Source organism: Chlorocebus sabaeus, chromosome 23 (assembly GCF_047675955.1).
Source record: "Chlorocebus sabaeus isolate Y175 chromosome 23, mChlSab1.0.hap1, whole genome shotgun sequence".
In the NCBI taxonomy this organism is placed as follows: domain Eukaryota; kingdom Metazoa; phylum Chordata; class Mammalia; order Primates; family Cercopithecidae; genus Chlorocebus; species Chlorocebus sabaeus.
Window position 1 is genome coordinate 44976644 of NC_132926.1, and position 22505 is coordinate 44999148.

Below are 22505 nucleotides of genomic sequence, written 5' to 3' on the forward strand. Positions count from 1 at the left end.
GCCCTGACATCCTCTGTCATTTGGAGGACAAGAATATATGTAGTGTGTCTTTTCTTACTAAGTGCCACTTTCTACATAAAATGCATATTTAGGGTTCCCTCTTCCTGCCCTTCTCCCCCGACTTTAGTCTGGTCACAGGTTCTTGCATGCTGGGTTGAAGGCACGGTGGAACTCAAAGGCCCTGGCTCCTCAGCATGGTCCCTGTGGCTTCAGGACCAGGCTCAGCCGCCTCTCCAGCTTTTTTACTCACTGGCCTGCTCCAACTTCTGCCAGCCCGAGGAAACACTTGGATTTCTTAAGCCTGCCACAAACTTTCTTACCCCTGGAAAGACAGCTTCCTGTTATCTGGAGTCTTCTTTCTCATCCTGCTATCTGGTTTGAACCTACTTTTCCATAGATGACAGTCTGTTCAGGAAGTCTCACATGACCCCCTGAAAGGCTGAATTAGGTACCTCACCTGTCCCCCATAGAACTCTCCTCTCAACAGTGCTCAACAGTGAACCCCTGGAGAGCTGGAAGGACATCTTTTTGCTCACCTCTTTGTATTCACCTTTAGCCTGCAGAGAGATGCTTCACACTGAATGATACTGTGTAAATGTTAACTGAATAAACACAAATGTGTGTGATTTCCCCCAGGTGAGGAACCCTTTGGGCCAACCCACAAAATGGAACCTTCTTCTCATCTCAGCATCTCTGAGATGGTATCAAGCTCTGCTGTGCTAGGTGTCATGACCCTTTGCCAATTAACCTACAGGATGTGCTCAAGGAGAGCGCAAAGGCTTGATTCAGGATTTTAAAATCAATGTAGCTAATTAAAAAAATAACTTGTTGAACTGAAAAACAAGTTCAGAAACAATTAAGATAATTAAAATATCACCACCTTAATTGAGACCAAGTAGTGAGCTTAAAAATAAAGTTAATTAAAAAAAAAGTTACATGAAACTAGTAATTAACTGGCTTTTGAATTCAGTGCTTTACAGCTTAACAAATCTCTTTAAATTAATTCATTCTTGGTTTGTTCCTTGAGAAAAGTTTCTGTAAAAAGTCATTCTGGAAAAAATAATTGGATATGTGCTGGGTGCCAGTTGACTCTTGAATACTTCTGCATATAGGTGGGAAAGATAAAATTAACCTTTGGTGGGCACCTGCTCTGTGCTAGGGACGCTGTCCTGTTTGGGTCCACAAGAGTCCTGCAGGTTTGGCGATAGAAGAGGTAGAGAGGACACAGGGCTTTGTCATCCTCTGGGGATGTCTGCATCCTGTCACTCCTCGTATGCAGAGAGAGATTGAAACTTATAGCAAGGTCCCCGAGAAATCAGTAGCACCATGACAAGGAAACTTTGAACCCTGCTCAGGGCTGTCACGCTCAGCTGTCTCTCCTACCTTCTCACCTGCAGTTTCCCCTACTTATTAAAAGGCCTCTCAAATGCCACTTATTGTTCGGATCTCTTATCCTTCTCTTTACAAAGTGCCGCCGCAGTCCTCTCCAGTACCGGTGCTGGGTGCCTTTCAGGAGCACCCATCACCCTGAGTGTTGAGGCTGCTAGGAAAAACGTACTTGGGAGGCCTGTGTTTAAATGGAAATGACACTCCTCATCCCCTTTCAATCCCAGTGTTGCTGTTTTTCAAAAACAAAATGCGGTGAGGTGATGAAACAAATGCTGACAGCTTGATTTGTTACTGTTTTGTTGCTCTGTGAAGTTCATTTACTCTAAATAATTTGCATACAGGTTTGAAGTATTCAGACCCTAGTAATTGATTTTTAGCAGACTTGATTTCTGTATGCAAATTGTTAAGTATGTGTAGGGAGTTTAATAACGAACAGTTTTTATTTATTAGTATTTTGGGTTGGAGGTTTTTGGTTTTTAAAGAAATGTTAGCTTCCAGAAGTGGAGGGTGGTCTATAGGAGTTAGCCTAAGGCAGGGTGACAGATGGCAAGACTATAGGAACAAAATTGACCAGACCATGGTTCCTTTGACTCAGTTGGGGGATGGCTGAGGGCTCAGGTGTCCAGAACTGGGCACCCCACCCTCTGGGGGAAGATCAGGGCTGGTGACCTCATCCTGTGGGGTGTACTGAGAGGGAATCATGGACCATCCTCTGCAGCACCAGCTCACCTGGCTGCCCCCTCCTTTTACCCAGTAAGTCTCATTCTGCCCCAAAAGCCTCTTAAGAATATGGTACACTTGGGCCCTTGGTGTGAGGTAAGCCCCCCAATCAGCTTTTTAAAGAAGACAGTAGGAGATTCTCATGCTTCGAGCATACACTGGTGAAGAATTTGGGTTCTGGAGTCACAGCCCAGGTTTGTTCTGCATCTCTCATTAGCAATTTAGTTTTAAGACCTGCACATTAATAGCAGCTACTTCCTTTGATAGCTATGAAAATTAAATGTGGTAATCCAATCAGAGGGTTTAGTTCACTGCCTGTATGCCAAAAGCACTCAGTGAGTGTTAACTATGGTTCTTTGTTACTATGAAAACTCATTATTTACTCTGGGAACAAAAGACAAACACAAACAACTTAATAAACACATGAGGTGCTTAGCATGTTCCAGGTCTGTTCTAAGTACTTATGGATATTAACTCATTAAATGTTCATGACAACCACCAAGCAATAGCAGGTGCTGTCTTTATCCCCATTTTCACAGAAGAGGAAAGTGAGGTATAGCAAGGTTAACAAGCAGCAGAGGCAGGGTTCAGTACCAGAAGCTATGCCGCCCTGGAGTCTGTGCTGTTCCCGGCTCTGCTCAGCTGATTCATGATCCTTGTGATTGCACTGTCCGTTGAGACCACCCAGGGGGCAGTATGGCATGTTAACAAAGTTGGCTGCAGAGGCAAAAATAAGCTCAAATTCTGCCACAAAACTTGTCATGTAGTACTGCAGATTTTGACACCCATCACCCTAGGCCAGCCTGTTTTTCTCCATCTCTGACATACACTCAAGTGAAAATCTCAAGTTCTCTGCTGTAGTACTTGGCATGTATTGGGGGAAATACCTCATCTGGTAACTATGACTGAGGCTGCCAGTGGTCTAGTCCCCAAGTTTCTTGAGATCTATAAATGTCTTCATCCTGTGGTGTGTGGAAGTGTAAGAAGGGGCAATGAAGGACTGACATGTCCTGCTAAGCTGTTCAAGCCCCAGAAACGCCATTGGATGTTGTGTGTTCAGGACCCTTGAGAAATTTTCATCATTACTGGTCATCTGGTAATCATTCTTAATTGTTGACTCAATTTTGGATGATTCTTGGAGAACGAGTCAAAGTTGGCTGAGCTGTAGTCCCAGGTTTGGCGTGGGGTGGGCTGAGACCACACCAGCCTCCTGGCTTCTCATGCAGACATCCCCAGGAACCAAAAGAGTTCCACTTAGGACCAGGAAGCTCTTGCTGCAAGTTTCTGGAAGGCCCAGCCTTGGAAGACCCTGAAGGTAGACACAGGGCCCTGCCACCTGCCTTGCAGAGGTTGCCTTCAGCTTAAGAGCTCTGAGTGAATGACCACTTTGTCCCTGGGACTCAAATCAGCCTCTTTTATCTCACAGCCTGTTTCTCTCTGCTAAGATCCAAGTATCAGAGCCACATCCCTTGGGGAGTAGACTCTACCAGGTGACTCCCCTAGGACTGGGCCTTGGGTCTTATTACTTTCCAGATGGGCCTGAGAATGCAGCCTGGCTTCTGTTTACAGCTGCTGAAGCTGCAGCAGTGGAGGGAGCCAGCTAAGCTGTTCAAGTAGCAGAAATACCTTTGGATGTTGTGTGTTCAGGACTCTTGAGAAATTCTCAGCAGGCATCTGAAGAAAGTAGCGTGCAGATTCTGGGCCTGGGCAGGAAGAGAGGAACAGTGATGTCCTCTACATGCTGAGGAGTCAGGATGGCTAAGAGTCCATGATTGAGGGCTCTGTGACATTTCTTTATGTTTGTTTTGGTTTGGTTTTTTGACCATGTCATTTCTTGTAGAAGTTTTGCTGTACCTGCTCAGGATGCCAATTTGTTTAACCAAATGTTTGCATGGGGAGGACATGGGGAGACATCACCTTCCCTGACTGTGGAGAGCAGTTATGAAAGATTTACTACTTAATAGGCTTTAGGCCCCGGAGCTGGAAGATGGCACAATTGCTTTTGTTTTGTAGAGAATTCCCCGAGGCCTCTTCTGTGCCAATGATGAGCATGTGCACCTCAGCATGCAGAGTGCTGATTAGCCGAGGGCCTGCTGCTCAGCCTATTCCAGGAAATGTTGCAATATATGAACTGCTGTCTTTGGAGACCCTTTCTGGACTTACTTGTTTGAATCAACTCCCCCCACCCCCTCCCGTCTCATTACTGCCTCCCCACAAACCACACTTAATAGTCAGATTGAGTATCTTATGATTGCCGGAACATGCCTCCCTGCACTCGCCGTGCCGGTTCACTCTGCCTGGATTGCTTTTTCTATCTTTGCTGTTCAAAATCCTGCCCATCTTTCAAGATCCAATTCACATATTAATGCTTCACCAATCCTTGCCCTAGAAATTGATCTCCATTTTTCTCTTGAGCTCTGTTATCATTTTATATGCCCGTCATGGTCCTTATCTAATTCTGCCTTGCACAATAAATATTTATGTGTAAGCTTTCCCCCTCCCTGGTACATTGTAACTTTGCACAGCGCAAACTGTCTCATACATCGTGAAGTTCTTCAAAAACTTAAAATAGGTTGTTTATGCACATAGTTAGTGTTTATTGAATGGAAGCAAAAAACTCTGTCCTCAAGGACTTTTTATAGGAAATGAGCAAACTTAGGCATGAATGAAGTCATAAAAAGCAACACCAGATTCATAACCAAAGAGGTAAAAGTAGCTCTTGTTTCTTGGATCACATAAGATTTGAAAGGATTTTTTAAAAGTAATTCCTGCCTGAGCTGAAGATGCTGAAACTCCCAAAGCACGAAGGAATTGCTCCCCTGATGTTGAGGAAGAATGTGTGATAGACACAGAATTTCCCCAGGCTTGGGCTTTCATTCTGTTCCCCTCCAGCCTCAGAGAACAGCACCGAGGGCAAACACATGGTTGGTTTATTTTCTACCTGTTTATTTAAGTAGAAATGGAAAGTAAGGTCGGGTGCAGTGGCTCAGGTCTGTACTTCCAGCACTTTGGGAGGTCGAGGCAGGTGGATCACCTGAAGTCAGGAGTTTGAGACCAGCCTGGCCAACATGGTGAAACTCCATCTCTATTAAAAATACAAAAATTAGCCGGGTGTGGTGGTGAGCGCCTGTAGGCCCAGCTACTTTGGGAGGCTGAGGCAGGAGAATCACTTGAACCCAGGAAGGGGAGGTTGCAGTTAGCTGAGATTGCACCACTGTCCACCAGCCTGGGTGACACAGCAAGACTCCATCTCAACCAAAAAAAAAAAAAAAAATTAAATTTCCCTGGAGGTCCTAACCCCGCCCTCCTTCTTGTTTTTGCCTCAGCCCTGGACCCATCCAAGGACCCCTGCCTGAAGGTGAAATGCAGCCCTCACAAAGTGTGTGTGACCCAGGACTACCAGACCGCCCTGTGTGTCAGTCGTAAGCACCTGCTCCCCAGGTAAGGCAGGAAGGCTGGGGGCTGGGGGCTGGGAGGCATTCTGCAGCTGGAAGATCTAAGGGTTTCCAGTCTTTGACGTGGGGATATGGGGAGGGGAGAGCATAGTATTAGGGTCACCATTTGTATGGTGTTTGGTGCCTGTACTCCAACTATGATAGGAATCTCAGTTCTCAAACACAGGTTTACAAAGAATGTCTATCTTTATTTCCTTTAAATCTACTTCATTTTCACTCTGAGTCCTGATCTGTACAGATGAGCAGAAAATTCCTTCTTGGTCATTATTGGGACCTTTCTCCTTCCAGAGTGATGCCACGACCCAGCAAACTTACAACTAAGAAAACAGGGGCCAAGTGTTTAGTCTCCTGGTTGCACTGACAGCCTCACTGCGATGATTCTTCGAGGTCCCTTGAGGCTCAAGAGCTCTCTGCTTCCATGTCTCCATGAGATGTAGCATCTTTGCCAGCCTTGGTTTTTGGGTCCTGCTTTCTCAGGACCACCACACCACCATTCCTTCTGGGAACATGCTATTTCCTCAGGGTACAGCCCCTGATATCCTCTTTTTTCCAGCCCAGGGGGAAGTGTCCCCCATCTTCTTTAGGGTCCTTAAAGTCATTGCTCTTACCCCTAACTCCAGTCCCAGCATCATCTATTCAGTGGGTTCAGGCTTTCACAAATGATGGATGCAGCCTTTCAATTCAGACTGCTCCTTCCTTTGGTCCTGTAAAAATACCTGAATCATGAAAGCAAACAAATATACACATGGAAACGGGCTTTCTTTAAGAAGGGAGTCGGATGGGGCAGGGATGAGAGGAAGGCAATTTCAGTGCATATTCTGTATTTCTCCCTGTACTGCCTGTACAATTGAGAGGTGTCACAATGGGGCTTTTACCCCTGTCCATTTCCCAAGGGGGTAATATGCTTTGCCGCTCACCTGCACTGCACCATGACCTTCCTTAGGCAAATAAAGCAACCTTTCTGAATATAGATAAAGATTCCCACTTAAATCTCCCCACCGAGAACTTTTGCTCTGTATCTCCAGCTTGAGCTGGGACCATGCAGAATGGGTCCTATCCCCTCCCTCTGTTCCTGAAGTCCAAGCAATGCTGGTCCCCTTGGCTGTTCCTCTTGGGGTATGTTTTAATTTCCCTCAATCTTGTAAATGGTTCCCTCTGGATGTGCCTGGGGAGCTCCTGCCCTCTGAAATCATGGTAGGGCAGAGAAATGGTGCTCCTGACATAAGGTGAGCATCTAGAGCAGCCCCCACCCCATACCCCTCTGGCCACTCTAAGCCTGGCACCTGCAGCAATAGACCTCGCCTCCAGGGCCATCTTGCTCTGGGTCCCTGTCAAGGTTATTTTAAAAATAATCAGACTTTGTCTCTACAAGAGCAAGATGCAAGGTATTGTAATGTGCTTTTCTCTGTCCCCAGACTGAACTGTTTTCCTGGTAGTAAAGCTAGATTGCATCCCTGAAAGACTTCAGCCTGTGCCAGCATTGTGCTCAGCACTGTTTCCTTGAGTTCTTTCAGCCATTTTGTAAATTTGGTATTTATGTTGTCTCTGCTTTCCAAAGAGAGGACTGAATCTAGTGAGGCATTAGTAATTTGTTTGCAAGCAGCAGCATGATTCAAACCCAGGATTGTCTGCCTCCAAAGTTTATGGTTTTCACTACTACAATATGTTGATGTCTTCATTTTACCTGTTATTGTCTGCTCATCCATTCAATGACATTCAACGAAAAGGTATTGAGGCTTTAGGCACTAAGGCTCCAGAGGTAAACAAGAGACTCTATTCCTACCCCCAAGGAAAGTCAAGTTCATTGGGGAGTGGTATGTAAAAAAATATTTTTGGGGGGATTTATTATTTGAAGTTCCTTTTAAGGTATATGTTATCTGAGAAAACTAGCCTAGAATCTCCTGCTGCATGCAATGTCTTTCTTCTCAGAGGGAGGGAAGATGTGGCCATATTAATTAAAAATACCCAAATACCCTTTGGGATGGTGCTCTAGGTTGTTTAGCCATGTGTGTTGGGGTGTGTGTGTGTGTGTGTGTGTGTGTGTGTGTGTAAGTGTCAGATGGGGAGTCCATTGCATGTTTCCTCCTACAATGCAGAATATAGCCCTTTCTGGAAGTGTTAGACAAGACATTTTTAGTTTTAAACTCAAATCGGTTTGAGACCTACTCAGCAACCTCACTGATATTCATGCATATCCAGGCGTAAATGGTGTTTTTCTGGGCATGCCATGTTTCTGTGTTGGAAGCACCAACATTGTTGTGCTTGTGTTGAAAATTGTAATCCTCATCTTTCATATCTCCTGGTGACCACAAAATTACAGGGACTAAGAGCATGGATTTGGGAAGGAGACCCATCTGGGCTCAATTCCCAGGTTGGCTATTTCCTTTTCCAAGTGGCCTTGGCAAGTTACTTCATCTTTCTGAATTTGTGCTTCTTTATCTGTTAAATAGGTTTAATGGCAGTGCTTCTACCATTCCTCTTTTTCATTTGCTGGAACACATCCTCTAGTAATTCTTACAGGGAGGGTTTATGGGTGATAAATTTTGTGAATCCTTGCAGAGTATTGTGTGTGTGTGTTTGAGTGTTCAATAAAATGATGGTGTGTAAAGTACATAGTCTAGTGTCAAATAATGACAGCTGTTTGTACAATTACTGAAACAATTATGATAATAGTCATTATTGTCTATTTCATTTCGGAAGGTCAGCCAGAAATCTCCAGAGTTGCAAGTTACTGACTACAGAGTAACTCACTACAGGTGCCTTGGTCCCTACCCAGTTTGATTGTGCCTGCCTCTGCAGTTTCTGCAAGAGGAAGCCTTTGCGGTTTAGTGTGAGGATGACAGCATCATTTCTGCTGCCCCCTTTACAGTTCACAGCAGGTGTAGACTAAGAAGATGATGGGATTTCTGATAATTGGACCCATCGATTCATTGAAAAAAGCCCAAAGAGGAGGTGCTGGCTGAGATGGTGTGCCCACTCCTTTATCAAGGTCTGGGAGGCAGCCTGGCTCAGGAAGCCTCTGAGTGTGTTTGCTGTGGTTGTATGTCCAGCCTTTCTTCTCTTCCTCTTAGAGGCTGAATTACTCAACCCACGATATCAGTTGAGTGCATACCTCTTCGAAGGGTCTTGGACACCTTCCCAGAAGAAACATCTGTCCTTCCACATTATACTCCAGGGGTCCCCTCTGACCAGGGAAACCATGTTGACAACTCTATTTATTCATCAATCAGGGAAGTAATCTTTCTCTCTGTGAAACATCTGTAGGCAATCTCACCAGCCAAGCTGGCCTCTGCAGCAGCTCAAGAGGCAAATCTCACCTGCCAGACAGTCAGGAGTGCACACAGAGAGGCAGCCAGGCCAGCCGTTAGCTGATTATAAGGCTCCAGACTTAGGCTATCTTTGCAAGCAGATCAAGACAGAAGGACAGTGAGCACATCAGTGAGAGAATTTCATTAGCTTTCCTTGCCTGCGGAGATTGAGTGAGCAGAGGAGCTGTTTGACACACACATCTGTGACTGCAGTGTGTCAGGGCCGGCAGGCAAGCAATTTCAGTGGGGGGCCAAGCAAGGCAGCCAGCCCTCCCCTGCTGGAATTCTTCTCCTTGATTAGGGTGGCATTTGTATTTGGTTTCAGGTAAACTCACATTCTCTTTGGAAATTCTTTGTTTCACACCTTCCTGCTGTTAAGCAATATTGAGTGGGGTTGCGAGGGACAGATTTTTGTAGTATGTTCATCTTTCAAGTTCTCTAAAGGGGCCAGTTATGCACAAAAGAGCAATGTGAAGACAGCTGGGAGTCAGGAAGCCTTCTTGTAGGTTACTTTAAAATAATTTTGAATTAGTTTCGTGTGATGATAGTTGATGCTTGTTATAGAAAACATTAAAAGTAGAGAAACAAAAAGAAACAAGAAATAGGCAATGGTCACACTATCTAAAAATAGTGATTAAAATATTGCAGAATATTTTCTTCCATTCTTCCATCATGAGTTTTTTCTATTGGTGTGTTTTTGTCAAAACGGATCAAGTGGTTCCTATATTGTATATAAAAATTTCATTACGCCCTCTTTAGTTAATTTTTATAATTGAGTATTTTGGTAATACTACAAATTATTGGCAGATACAATTTTTTTTGAGACAGTGTCATCTGGGTGAAGGGCAGTGGTATGATCATAGCTCACTGTCACCTTGAACTCCTGGGCTTAAGCAATACAGATATATATTTTAATCATTATATAACATACTATACAAAAAATAACTTGAAATGAGTCATAGACCTAAATGTAAGAGCTTAGGCTTTTTTAGAAGTCTTGGAAGAGGCTTAGAAGAAAACGTAAGAGTTATGACCTTGAGTTTGACTAAGATTTCTTAAGTAGGACACAAAAAGCCTGAATGGTAATGCAAAAAGAAAAGCAACAAGTTAGACTTCATCACTGGTCTTCTAAAGATACTTTTACAAAAATGAAAAAGACAAGTCACTCTGAGAGAAAATATTTGCAAAACATGTACAACAAAAGATTTGATTCTAAAATATAATGAAAGCATATGTGCATTTAAAGACTCCCTCCTGCGTGCTCATATCAGCTTTATGTGTGATAGATAAAAACTGTGAAACAATCTTAATGTCAACAAGAGGTGAGAGAGTAGACAGATTGTGGTCTATCTCATAATGGATTACTATTCAGCAGTAAATAGAAATAGGCTATTGATACATCCAACATAATGGATGAATCTGGTAACAATTAGGCAGAGTGAAAGAAGACAAACCTCCCACACAAAGGGGGAGATACTGTACAATTTCCATTTACATGAAATTTTAGAGAACACAGACCAATCTGTGATGACAGAAAACAGGTTATTTGTCCTCAGAGCAGTGATCATTGAGTGCCTAAGCATTCTGTAAGGCTCGATCATAAAGTAGACCCTTTGGGAGACAGTTTAAGTCACACTCTGGTCTTAGATGCCCAGGATCCCATTGGTAAATGGGGTTGTTTGTAGAAGAAGGGTTTTTATTACAACATTGTGCTATTCTTCCTGACTTAGGTTTTAGAAACATTCTCATAGGCATTCTTAAGAAAAATGTTCTCTTAGGGGACAGGGGGATAAACAGAAAGTCCTCAGGCCTGCAGAGGGTTCTGCCCTCAGGGATTTTCTGCTAGTCTGCATGGCTGGTTCTGATTTATTGTTCTGTAGGGAGGGAGATCGTGAGGCAGAGGGTGGAGGTTTCCCTACAGAGTGCTGAACATTGATTTTACCTCTCTGTTGCCATTGATTTTCATTTGGAGAATGGAAAATTGAAGCATTTGTTTTAAGCCTTCCAGACAAGCCACATTCTCAAATTCTGCAAGTGTATTGTGAATGGGAGGGAGGGATGTCAGGATGGAACTTACAATATCTAAGTACACCCTTCAAGCCTTTGGGGAGCAGTGGGAACTAATCTGTTTTTAAATAAGGAGCAGACATGGCCCGACTTCCCAATGGGTTGGGCCTCTCTAATGTAATGGCCCTTTATCTCCGCTTCTTAACTATCTGGAATAACAACTAATTCTCCACACCAGCAAAGAATTCAGATCCAGTCGAGGCTCTCGATACAGTAGACCGATCTGAGAGCTTTCTGTCTTTTATGTGAACTTGAAAAAAAGAATCAAAGTGTTCGAGGTCAGAGAGAAGTACATCACAGAATGTGCCTCAAATACCAAACTCTCAGAGGAGATTTGAAAGGATGACGGTTATTTCATCTCAGTTTTGTTTTACAACAAAGCACTGCCTCCTGCTACAGGGGCTTTGAACTGGTTGATTATACATACACATAGCTGTCGAGGTTTGGAAGACACGTGGCCTTGAAGGAGGTGGGAGATTCCTGGGTGTCTGGATGACTTTCTGGCACTTCACAAGTCAAGGCATTGCCAGTGACCAAAGAGTGATTGTGCCCATATTCATTACTATGATTTTATATTTAGGTAGCTTATGCCCCTTCTCCAAGTGGCTCATGCATTGCTTGGGGGTTCTCCTTTAAGCTCAGAGGATCTTCATTTACTGTGTTCTGGGTCTGGATAGGGTGCCAATGAGAGCTTGGTGCTATATCCCTACACTGATTGTGGAATTAATGCAAGGAGTTTTGGGTTTCCCTCTTCCAAATCACTCATCTTTGTAAACAGAAACATCATCACTGCGATCTATTGTTTTGCAAATAAATACCACTGGACAGTAAAGAAGATGAGAAGGAAAGTGGCTGGCTCAAGGATGCTACTTACTGACCATCTGTCTTGTGTTAGGCACCCTTTGCAGGAGGAATCTTACTGACTTCTCACAACAGTCTGCTAGGTCGGTATTATAATACCCATTTTACAGATGGGATTGTTGAAGTTCTATAAATAACTGTCCTAATTGGACACTGCCAGTAAGGGGAAGATTAGGAACCACGGTGGAGGTCAGTGCACTTCCAGATTCCATGCCCGTTGCCTGTGCTGCACAGCCTCCTCTGCTGTGGAGTCATGGGGCAAGCTCCCAGGAGCCTGATAGGCATTTCCCTTAGTGATAACTGCCCCTTCCCCGCCCCAGCCTATCTGCTCCTGGCCCTAGAGGTGCTGCTATACAGATGCCTGGGACCTTTTCTCCCATCTTTGCCCCTTGCAAAGCAACTAGTCCGTGCCCTGGTGTTAAACCTGTTTCTTCTTTCTGTGCCCAAAGCAATAATTCTGAGTTCATTTTTCCCCTTCTTGGCTTTTCCGAAAGTAATCATTCAAACCACATGTCACTTAAACATAGAGATATTTAATTACTTTAAACCCACAAGCCCCTCTCTTCTTTCTTTTAAACAGCAGAAGCACTTTATGGCTGTGCTCAGGGTAAGGACCCAGCTGCTTGTGGAGCCTTCACTGAACAAGATTTTATAACTCAAGCCACTTACCTCCTCTGTTCCTTTGTTTTTCTCTCTGAAACGAAGACTATTGATTAGATGATCTTAATGACGAGCAGCAGAGAGTAAAAAGCAATTCATAATGGAGATGTGAATAATTATGTGGAATTTTTAGTCCCTTGGATTAAGGAACAGAATGAGAGGGAGATCCTGCACATTGTCAGGCAAATTTGCTAGGCTGGTTTTACAAATACAATTTTTTTTTTTTTTTTTTTTTTGAGAAGAAGTCTTGCTCTGTCACCCAGGCTGGAGTGCAGTGGTGCAGTCTTGGCTCACTGCAACCTCCGCCTCTCAGGTTTGAGCGATTCTCCTGCCTCAGCCTCCCAGGTAAGTGGGACTACAGGCGCGTGTCACCGCGCCTGGCTAATTTTTTTGTATTTTTAGTAGAGATGAGGTTTCACTGTGTTAGCCAGGATGGTCTCTATCTCCTGACCTTGTGATCTGCCTGCTTCAGCCTCCCAAAGTGCTGGGATTACAGATGTGAGCCACTGCACCCGGCCTACAAATACATTTTAAAAATAGCAAAAGAAGACTGCCAGTAAAATGTGTCTCACTCACTTTATTCTGCCTTGTTTTCCCATTTTTCATTTAAGCCATGCTTTCACTGCCATCTGAAGATGGGGGTGGGTGGGGCAGGTTTACCTGGCAAGGTCGACCAGTGAGACTCCTACCTCCTGCCCGACCTGGTAGTTTCTAGATGTACCCTCAAGAACCAGAGACTCTGCCCTGGGAGCTTGTCATCTCCCCTCCAGGTTGTACTTGCTGGAAAACAAATAAACAAACAACAACAACAACAACAAAAAACGCTTCCAGAAGGGGCAGTTCATATTTTCCATTGACCCCAAAGCACTGGATCACCATCTTTTTTGAGCCATGATTTATCTGTAGGAGATGGAGAATGTTTTAAGGTTGAATTCCCAGGATGTGCACATGCTCAGATGTTAATAAGTCAAGCGTCTGTGAAGCTGGGAATGGCAGGGCCAGGGATTGATTAACAATGCCGTCGGGTTTCCTACCTCCATTTCCAGTAAAATGGCATTAAGTACACTGCCTTTCTCTGCAGTTCTGCCCGGAATGATGGGGCTGCAGTTGCTGTATTTATTGGTGTCCTTGCTTATTAAGGAATGTACGTATTGGTGTATTTCCTGCATCGGATTTCAGCGGATTAGAAAGAGGAGGTTGAGGTAGGTGTGCCTATTTTGAATAGATAATTACTAGCTGTGATTTCTACTGGGGATCAGGTCTTGCTGGGCAGCACACAGGGGTGAACTGCTATATGAGCACATTTCTCCCTAAACATTGAGAAAATAACAAACCTGAGCTCCCCTGCAATTCGCTAAAGATGTTAAATTGCCCATCTTGAGTAAAAATTCCTAGCAAGCTCTGGAGACTTTTTTTTTTTTTTTTTTTTTTGAGACAGAGTCTTGCTCTGTCGCCCAGGCTGAAGTGCAGTGGCACGATCTTAGCTCATGGCAAGCTTCGCTTCCTGGGTTCACGCCATTCTCCTGCCTCTGCCTCCCGAGTAGCTGGGACTACAGGCACCCGCCACCACGCCTGGCTAATTTTTTATATTTTTTAGTAGAGACAGGGTTTCACCATGTTAGCCAGGATGGTCTCGATCTCCTGACCTCGTGATCCTCCCGTCTTGGCCTCCTAAAGTGCTGGGGTTACAGGCATGAGCCACCGCACCCGGCCGGAGATAATTTTTAGTATTCAGGTAGACCAGAGCCTGTGTGGCCTCCTCACAAAGATGTCATCTTTTTTTTTTTTTTTTTTTTTTGAGATGGAGTCTTGCTCTGTTGCCCAGGCTGGAGTGCAGTGGCATGATCTTGGCTCACTGCAACCTCCACCTCCCGGGTTCAGGAGATTCCCCTGCCTCAGCCTCCCAAGTAGCTGGAACTACAGGCACGTGCCACCATGCCTGGCTAATTTTTGTATTTTTAGCAAAGGTGGGGTTTCACCATGTTAGCCAGGATGGTCTCGATCTCCTGACCTCGTGATCCGCCGCCTCAGCCTCCCACAGTGCTGGGATTACAGGCGTGAGCCACCGCGTCCAGCCGACATCATCTTCTTTTATAAAAGTTATGAGATTGAACTTTCCCACTTTTACTTCATTTTAATTTTTCTTTAATCACTTTCCTTCTCGTTTGTTATTAATAAATCCACTGTCACTTACTTGCTGTTCTGCCGAAACTCATCAAGATCCAAACCCAGAGGTTTTCAGTTTAGACATTTTCTATCAGATTAATCCAACCAATGAACCGTGAACAACATTCTTTATGGATATGAGCCACCACAGTAGGACCCATCTGGGGCGCTGACCATGTGGGTTCTGGGCCGGAAAATGGACTTAGGATGATTTAGATGGACATTCCAGGCTATCTTCAGAAGGACTTTTGTTTTAAATAGAATGTTCTCAAGCTAATGTTCTGTCTTTAATGTTCCTCATGAAGAGAGGGTACACAGGGCAGGCCCTCTGTACACAGAGGGACAGGAGAGATGAAAGTTAATTAGTTTGGGGACCTTGGCACCTTTCCAAGGCACTCTTTTAAATGAGGTCTTTCATGGGTATGCATTGAACGCAATGTTGCTGTGTTGCCAAGTAATGAGAAGTTCTCCTCTCAGCCTGCCTTGTCCATGATGCATCCACAGCTGGAGGTGCTGTGGTGTCATGCTTCCCAGTGAACTTCAAGTCCAGCTTGGGAATGGTGACATTGACCTGAAGGAAAGGAGGAGACCTGGCTCAAACTTTCCATTGTTGTGAGGAATTCCCAAGGGGACAGCAAAGTGACAGGGGGCCCTCTGGCCTGGAGCTAGATTCCTTTTCTTGGCAGGCACCAGGGGAGGGCATCTCTGAATATGGTGACAGTGATGAAATGCTTTAGAGCTTGAGTCCTTCCTATAGTTGCTTCAGCAGGACTAGCTCAGAAAACTGCTCACGTGCATGCTCTGGTGATGCTGGGTTATGGGTCATTATTTCAGATCCCACTAAGTTGGAGTTTGTCATAATTTCTTTATTCAACAAATATTTATGAGTGCCTTCCATTTGCCAGACACTGTGTTATATGTTTGGAGTTTTGTGATGAGTGGGCATGGTCTACCCATGTGGAGATTAAAGTCTGTTGAAAGAGACAGATGAAAAAAAATTAAATATCTAATAAACTGTGATAAGATTAAGGAGGATAAGAGTGGAGTGGTTTAAGAATCACTGCCTCTGCAGGGGGCAAAGGTAAAACTGCCTTTGGAAAGATTATGACAGCGAGGGAAGTCTAGCATGGGTGACTCCCTCTTGCCTCTAGCTTCACAGGCTGGCTGTCTTTGCTTAGTCCTGGACACAGGTCAAACCAACCATGGGAAGAATTTAGTTTGTAGTTAAACTTTGAAAGAAGGATGACGGGGGAAAGAGAGGAGGGGAGGTTCCCTCTTTAAAATGATCCCTTTCCTTGCTCGGGGACCAAAACCACCTTTGTGAGTCTAATGAAGAGCCACAAGATTAGGATTACAGGAGGGGTCTGAATTCGGCTAACATGTAGGTATAGCTAAACAATAACCAGCCATTGTCTACCAGCTTACCTTTCTCTAATCCCTTGCTGCTCAGGAGTCACATGACCAGAGGTCATAAGATTTGTGACTTTCCCTATTCTATCTATTGCTCCTGTAGGTAACACCGCTATTGTAGAACCTAAGATTGATCTTTTGAGATATTTTTCAGATCTGCGCATTCAAGCATCTGACTGACTCCACCTGGACCTGGGACTCATGACTCAACCGGTCCTGTGGCCCCTACCCGGAGGAGGACTGAATGCATGGGGACCCTTTTTCACAGCCCTATGATTTTATCTCCCATCAATCAGTGGCACCCATTCCCTAGGCCCCTGCCCACCCGATGATCCGTAAAATCCCTAGTCTCTGAATTCTCAGGGAGGCTGATTTGAGCAAGAAAACTCCTGTCCGACCACTTGGCTAGCTCCGCATTAAACTCTTTCTCTTCTATAATATCACAGTCTCGGTGAACTGGTTTTTCCTGTGTAGCAGGCGAGAAGAACCTATCAGGCAACTACAAAGGGGTAGGTGCCAGCAAGGCAGAGAGGAGGGGAAGTGTTCTCAGTGGAGGGAACAGCCTCTGCAAAGGCCCTGAGTCAGGGAAGAAGAGAAGGAGCTTGATGTCCAAAAGAAAGTGAGAAAGGGGAGGCCTGTGCTGCAGGAAAGAGGTGACTGAGGGAGTGTGGATACGTGAGGCTGGAAAGAAAGGCAGGGCTAGATTCTGCAATACCTTGAAGACCATGAGGACATGTGCAGCTCTCAGACCGGGTATGATGGGATGTTTTGTGTGACTTTCAGTTGGAGAGTGATAGAATTGTGTGGTTTAGGGTGGACTGTATTTCCTTAAATTCTTATTCTTTAAAGCAGACTTTTGTCCCACATGAGAGAATCTAGAGGGTGTGCATTAAAAATCCTAAAGATATCCTGATTGAGCTTGTAGACTAGTAGAGGAGGTTAAGAATGTGAATGTGTGTAATCTAATCTAGAAGATACAAAATCCCATGAAATAAATTGGAAGTTCTAAGAAGGAAGCAAGCACTTCCAGCTGCAGTTGGGGTTGAGGGAGGGGTGAACTCAGATAAGGAGCATTACTTAGTAGTGTTTATTAGTATTTACTAGTGTTTAAGAGCATATGAGGACACTGGCTCAGACCCACTGGGACATGCTTAATGTTGACACCTGTTAAATGGCAGAGCTGGGGGACCAGGGCTGTGCTGCCCCAAACCCATCTTCTGTGTAAGAGCCACTCTGCCCTCAAGCTGCTTCCTGCACCGAAGCTCCGTTTCCTTCTAAAATGATTAAACCCCACATTGTGGTATTTTTATAAGGAAAGCAGTGAGCTTAGTATCAGTACATAGTAGGCACCCAATAAATTTAGTCTTTCATCTGAACCTCTAGTTCTTCAGGAAACAAATCAGATGGAGGAACAATCCTTGCTAACCTCACAGAGGTTTTCAGGCTCATATGTGCAAAGGGTCCTGCTATTTTTAATGTTCTGGGTGTTGTCAGTTGTTATCTTAGTCCATTTGGTTGCTATAACAGGACACTATAGACTGGGTGACTTATAAACAAATTTATTTCTTACAGTTCTGGAGGCTCAAAAATCCAAGATCAAGGTACTGTCAGATTCTATGTCTGGTGAGAACCTACTTCCTGTTTTGTAGACAGCTGTCTTTTTGCTGTGTTTTCACATGACAGAAGAATCCAGGAATATCTCTGGGGCCTCTGTTATGAGATCACCAATGCTATTCATGAGGGCTCCACTCTCATGACCTAATTACTTTCCAAAGGTTCCACTTCCAAATATCCTCACACTGGGGATTAGGTTTCAACATAGTAATTTTGGGGAGATACAAACATTGTCCATAGCATTCTTCTTCTGACCCCCACTAAATTCATGTCCCTTTCACATGCAAAATATACTCATTCTATCTCAATAGCCATAAAAGTCTTAATTCATTCCAACATCAACTTTAAAGTCTGAAGTCCAAACTCTCATCTGAACATCATCTAAATCCAATAGGAATGAGATTCAAGATACTGTTCATCCCGAGGCAAATTGCTCTCCAGCTGTGAACCTGTGAAACCAACATGTTATGTGGTTCCAAAATATAATGGTGGGATAGGTGTAGGATTACCATCCCAAAAGGGAGAAATAGGAAAGAAGAAAGGGATAACGGGCCCCAAGTAAGTCAAAACTTCAAAAGGGCAAATAGTAGTAAACCTTAACTACTTAATCTTAAATAAAAGATTATTGAAGAATAATCTTTTGTGACTTGATATTCTGCCCTTCAGGTCCACTGGGCAGAGTTCCTCCCTTCCAGACCCACTGGGGTAGGGGTACTGCCTTCCAGGCCCACTGGAATGAGAGTTTCACCTTCTGTACCAATTGAGATAACTGTGTTGTCCCCACAGCTTGCCAGGCAGGGGTTGGGCCCCTGATGGCTGCAGGTAGCCCCGTCGTCCTGCAATGTCTCTGGTTCTTGCAACCATAGCTCCCTTGGGCTGGAATCATACACTGGTAGCTCTGCTGGTGTGGAGCTGGTGGAGTAGGTGGGTGTTGCCCAAATGGGGTCTTTCTGAATGGGGTCTTTCTGTGGTGGCCTCGTAGTACTCACTGTGGCTCTTGTACTCGGGGCCTGTGATGGGTAGAGCAGCCCTGATGATTTCTGAATTGCTCTTTCCTTGTCTTTGATGATAGCTCTTGGCTTTTGTTTAGGTCACTGACTAATCTCACCATTGTGCTGAATAGTGCCTGGCTTGTGTTGTGAGGACTGACCCATACTGACCTCCTTTATACATTGTCACTTTACCAGACCCTTAGCATTCTCCATTCTCTCCAGAACATGTTTTCTCATTTTTTACAACATGAATAGGCCGAGAGCTTTCTAAATCCTTAAGTTCTGCCTCCCTGTTGATGAACAATCTCATCTTTGAGTCATTTTACTAAAAGCAATCAGAAGGAGCCAGGCCACTTCTTGAACACTGTGCTTAGATATTTCCTTAGCCAAATATCCGGTTTAATTGCTTGCAAGTTCTACCTTCCACAGACACTAGGACATGAATACAATTCAGCCAAGTTTCTTCCACTTTCTAACAAAGGTGGCCTTTCTTCTTTTTTTTTTTTTTTTGAGATGGAGTTTCATTCTTGTTGCCCAGGCTGGAGTGCAGTGGTGCAATCTCAGCTCACTGCAGCCTCCGCCTCCCAGGTTCAAGTGATTCTTCTGCCTCAGCCTCCTGAGTAGCTTAGATTACAGGCATGCGACACCATGACCAGCTCATTTTGTATTTTTAATAGAGATGGGGTTTCTCCATGTCTGTCAGGCTGGTCTTGAACTCCCGACCTCAGGTGATCCACCCACCTTGGCCTGCCAAAGTTCTGGGATTACAGGTGGGAGCCACTGCGCCTGACCACCTGTAGTTTCTAATAATATATCCCTCATTTATGCCTGAGTCCTCATCAGAATAACCTTTGCTATCTTAGTATGTTTGTGTTGCTGTAAAGGAATACTTGAGGTTGGGTAATTTATAAAGGAAAGAGATATATTTGGCTCATGGTTCTGCAGGCTGTACAAGAAGCATGGTGCAGCATCTGCTTCTGATGAGGACTTCAGGAAGCGTCCACTCATGGTGGAAGGCAAAGGGGAGCAGCATTACATGACAAGAGTGAAAGCAAGAGAGAAAGTGGAGGGAGGTCCCAGGCTCTTTTTAACAATTATTTCTCGTGGACACAAGAAAAGCAAGAACTCACCACTCACTTATTACAGTGAGAATGGCACCCAGCCAGCCATTCATGAGGGATTTGCTCCATGACCCAACACCTTCCATTAGGCTCCACCTGCAACATTGGGGATCAAACTTCAACATGAGATTTGGAAGGGACAGATATTCAAACTATATTACTGTCCAATTTCTACCAATATTCTGTTCAGGATTACTTAGGTATTCTCTAAGGTGATCAAAGCTTTCTCTACAAGTCTCTCCTTTTCTTTCTGGGCGCTCGCCAGAATAGCCATAAAGATCCTTTCATGACAGTGTAGGTTCTTTCCAGCATGCACATTCAGACTCTTTCAGCCTCTGTCCATTGCCCTGTTTCAAAGCTGCTTTTCGCTTTTAGGCACTTGTCACTGCAGCATCCCACTTCTCAGTACCAATTTTTCATCTTATCGTGTTTGGGGCTGCTATGCAAAAATACCAGAAACTGACTGATAAACAACCGAAATTTATTTCTCATAGTTCTGAAGGCTAGGAAGTTCCAGGTCAAGGCACTGGCAGACTCTGTGTCTGGTGAAGTCCCTTTTTACTAGGACATTTTTTCACTGTGTCCTCACATTGTGGGAACAGCTAGCCAGCTCTCTGTGGTCTCTTTTATAAGGGCACTAATCCCTTTATGAGAGGTGAGTTAATGACCTAATCACCCCCCACAAAGGCCCCACCTCCTAATACCATCACCTTAGGAGTTAGGATTTTGATATACAGATTTTTGGGGAGACACAAACATTTGATCTACAGCAGTTGTTGCTTTTCTCTACTGGCTGAACGAATACTCCATTGCTTGTTTTGCTCTTACCACTCACTTACAATGCCCAGATTCCCTCTAGAGTATCAGCCCTAGCAGGGTATGACTAGTTCACTCTTGTATCCCTTGTGCCTAGCTCAGGCCTTGGCATACTGCAGGTGTTCATGGCATATTTAATGGACGCATGAATCAGTTAAATCAAGAAAGGACCTGGGGGTGCAGGGCCAGGCTGGTGCACTTAATGGAAGCTGTGTTAGGTCAGCCAAGTTGCAAAGTGATGCTTAGAGTAAGAGTTAGGGCTGTTAATACCATTGAGAGAAGTGAGTATATCCTATTTCCTTTTGTTTGCTGCATAGAACCTATCACATTCCTGGGTACACAGAAAATACTCCAAGTGTGTCTATGAAACTCCCCAGGGAAACTGGAGGTAATGTATCAATCTGCTGTGAAAGTGGCCCTGTTCTTGAGAAAGAGCAACATACCTAGACTCTGCACCCTGCCCAACCTGGTAGCCTGCTTATTTAGGACCTCATCTCTTTGCCTTCCTCTCTCTGTGCCAAGTGACTACACACATCTAAAGTCAACTCTCCTCTGCAGCTGCATGCTTGGCCTTAGTGGCGAGAGGATGCCATCCATCTCATTGGCCCCAGGAGTCTCTCAGAGCTGCAGTTCTGTGTTCTTCAGAGTGCTGCAGAATGGCCTTAGTTCTCCCTCAAGGAAGTAAAAAAGGAGAGAGACGGGTATTGAGTGTCCATGCTGCTGACCGTCTCAATGAGGGCCTGCATGGCTCTTCACTGCTCCTGAGCCCCGAGGCTCTTCCATGCCTGGCCTAGGTGTATCCTTAAGGACTGCCTCAGCCATGAGGCTTGTAGGCTGCAGAATCTCTTCTCTCTGAGGTCTGATTCCTCTCCCCTTGGTCCACGGGATTCACCCATGTTGCCCTTCAGAATAGGAGGCAACAAGGCTGCCTGAGGCCTGTGTTGCCCACACAGCCAGAAATAAGCCTGGGGAAGCAGCAGGTGGCATCCTCATGGGTTCACTTTCTGTCCTGGGGAGAAGCAGAGAAGAGGGGCTTGGTGGTGAGCTGTTCAACCCTGAGAGGGGCTGAGACCCACAGCTGCTGCTCTCTGCCATGTGGGAGCCCGGGATACACCTACAAACTAATTGAAATATGCTGCAAACTAATTGAAATGTGTGATTTCCCTCCAGTCTACCTGGTCTCCAACTTGAGCAGTTTCTCCTTGCACCATTTTTTCACTTTCTGTTCTGGGGAGAAGCAGAGAAGAGGGGCTTGGTGGTGAGCTGTTCAACCCTGAGAGGGGCTGAGACCCACAGCTGCTGCTCTCTGCCATGTGGGAGCCCGGGATACACCTACAAACTAATTGAAATATGCTGCAAACTAATTGAAATGTGTGATTTCCCTCCAGTCTACCTGGTCTCCAACTTGAGCAGTTTCTCCTTGCACCATTTTTTTCATCTTGTGTTACGTGGGAAAGTTGGCTTGTTGCTCTTTATGGTTCTGTGATTACCTACAGATCTTTGGTGGTATTTCCAAATCCTTTGCATCGGAGCGGTTCTCAGAGCAATACCTGGTGGAAATAGGCAGAGCGGAGTCTTGGGGTCATGAAGTCGTGCTCCTTCAGGGTGCTGATATTGGGGATGCAAATTGGTGTAACATTTCCGGTGGGTATCTTGACCTCCTTGATTCTTTGATTCCACTTTGGTGGATCTATCTCATGGAAGTAAATAGACATTCACACACAGGTTTATATACAGGGATGTTCAGTGTGATTCAGGATGTTCAGTGATGACAAGGTGAAATAAATGGAAACATCCCCTTCCTCTAGGTGATTTCTGCTTGAACTCTGGCAGTATTGGGAGCCTCCCTACCAACTTTCTGAGGCAGCTTTCCTGTGTGAACTGCTCTTATGTGATGTTTGAGTTATCTTCCTTAGGTCGAGTCAA

General features: G+C 44.7%; 1 protein-coding gene across 1 annotated transcript in view; it reads left to right on the forward strand.

Moving 5' to 3' along the window:
• SPOCK1 (SPARC (osteonectin), cwcv and kazal like domains proteoglycan 1) overlaps nucleotides 1-22505 on the forward strand; it is a 515600-nt gene that overhangs the window by 348727 nt on the left and 144368 nt on the right. Inside the window, exon 4 of the mRNA XM_008014545.3 lies at nucleotides 5436-5550. Within this exon, the coding sequence (XP_008012736.2) occupies nucleotides 5436-5550 (115 nt within the window). The remainder of the gene's footprint in view (nucleotides 1-5435; nucleotides 5551-22505) is intronic.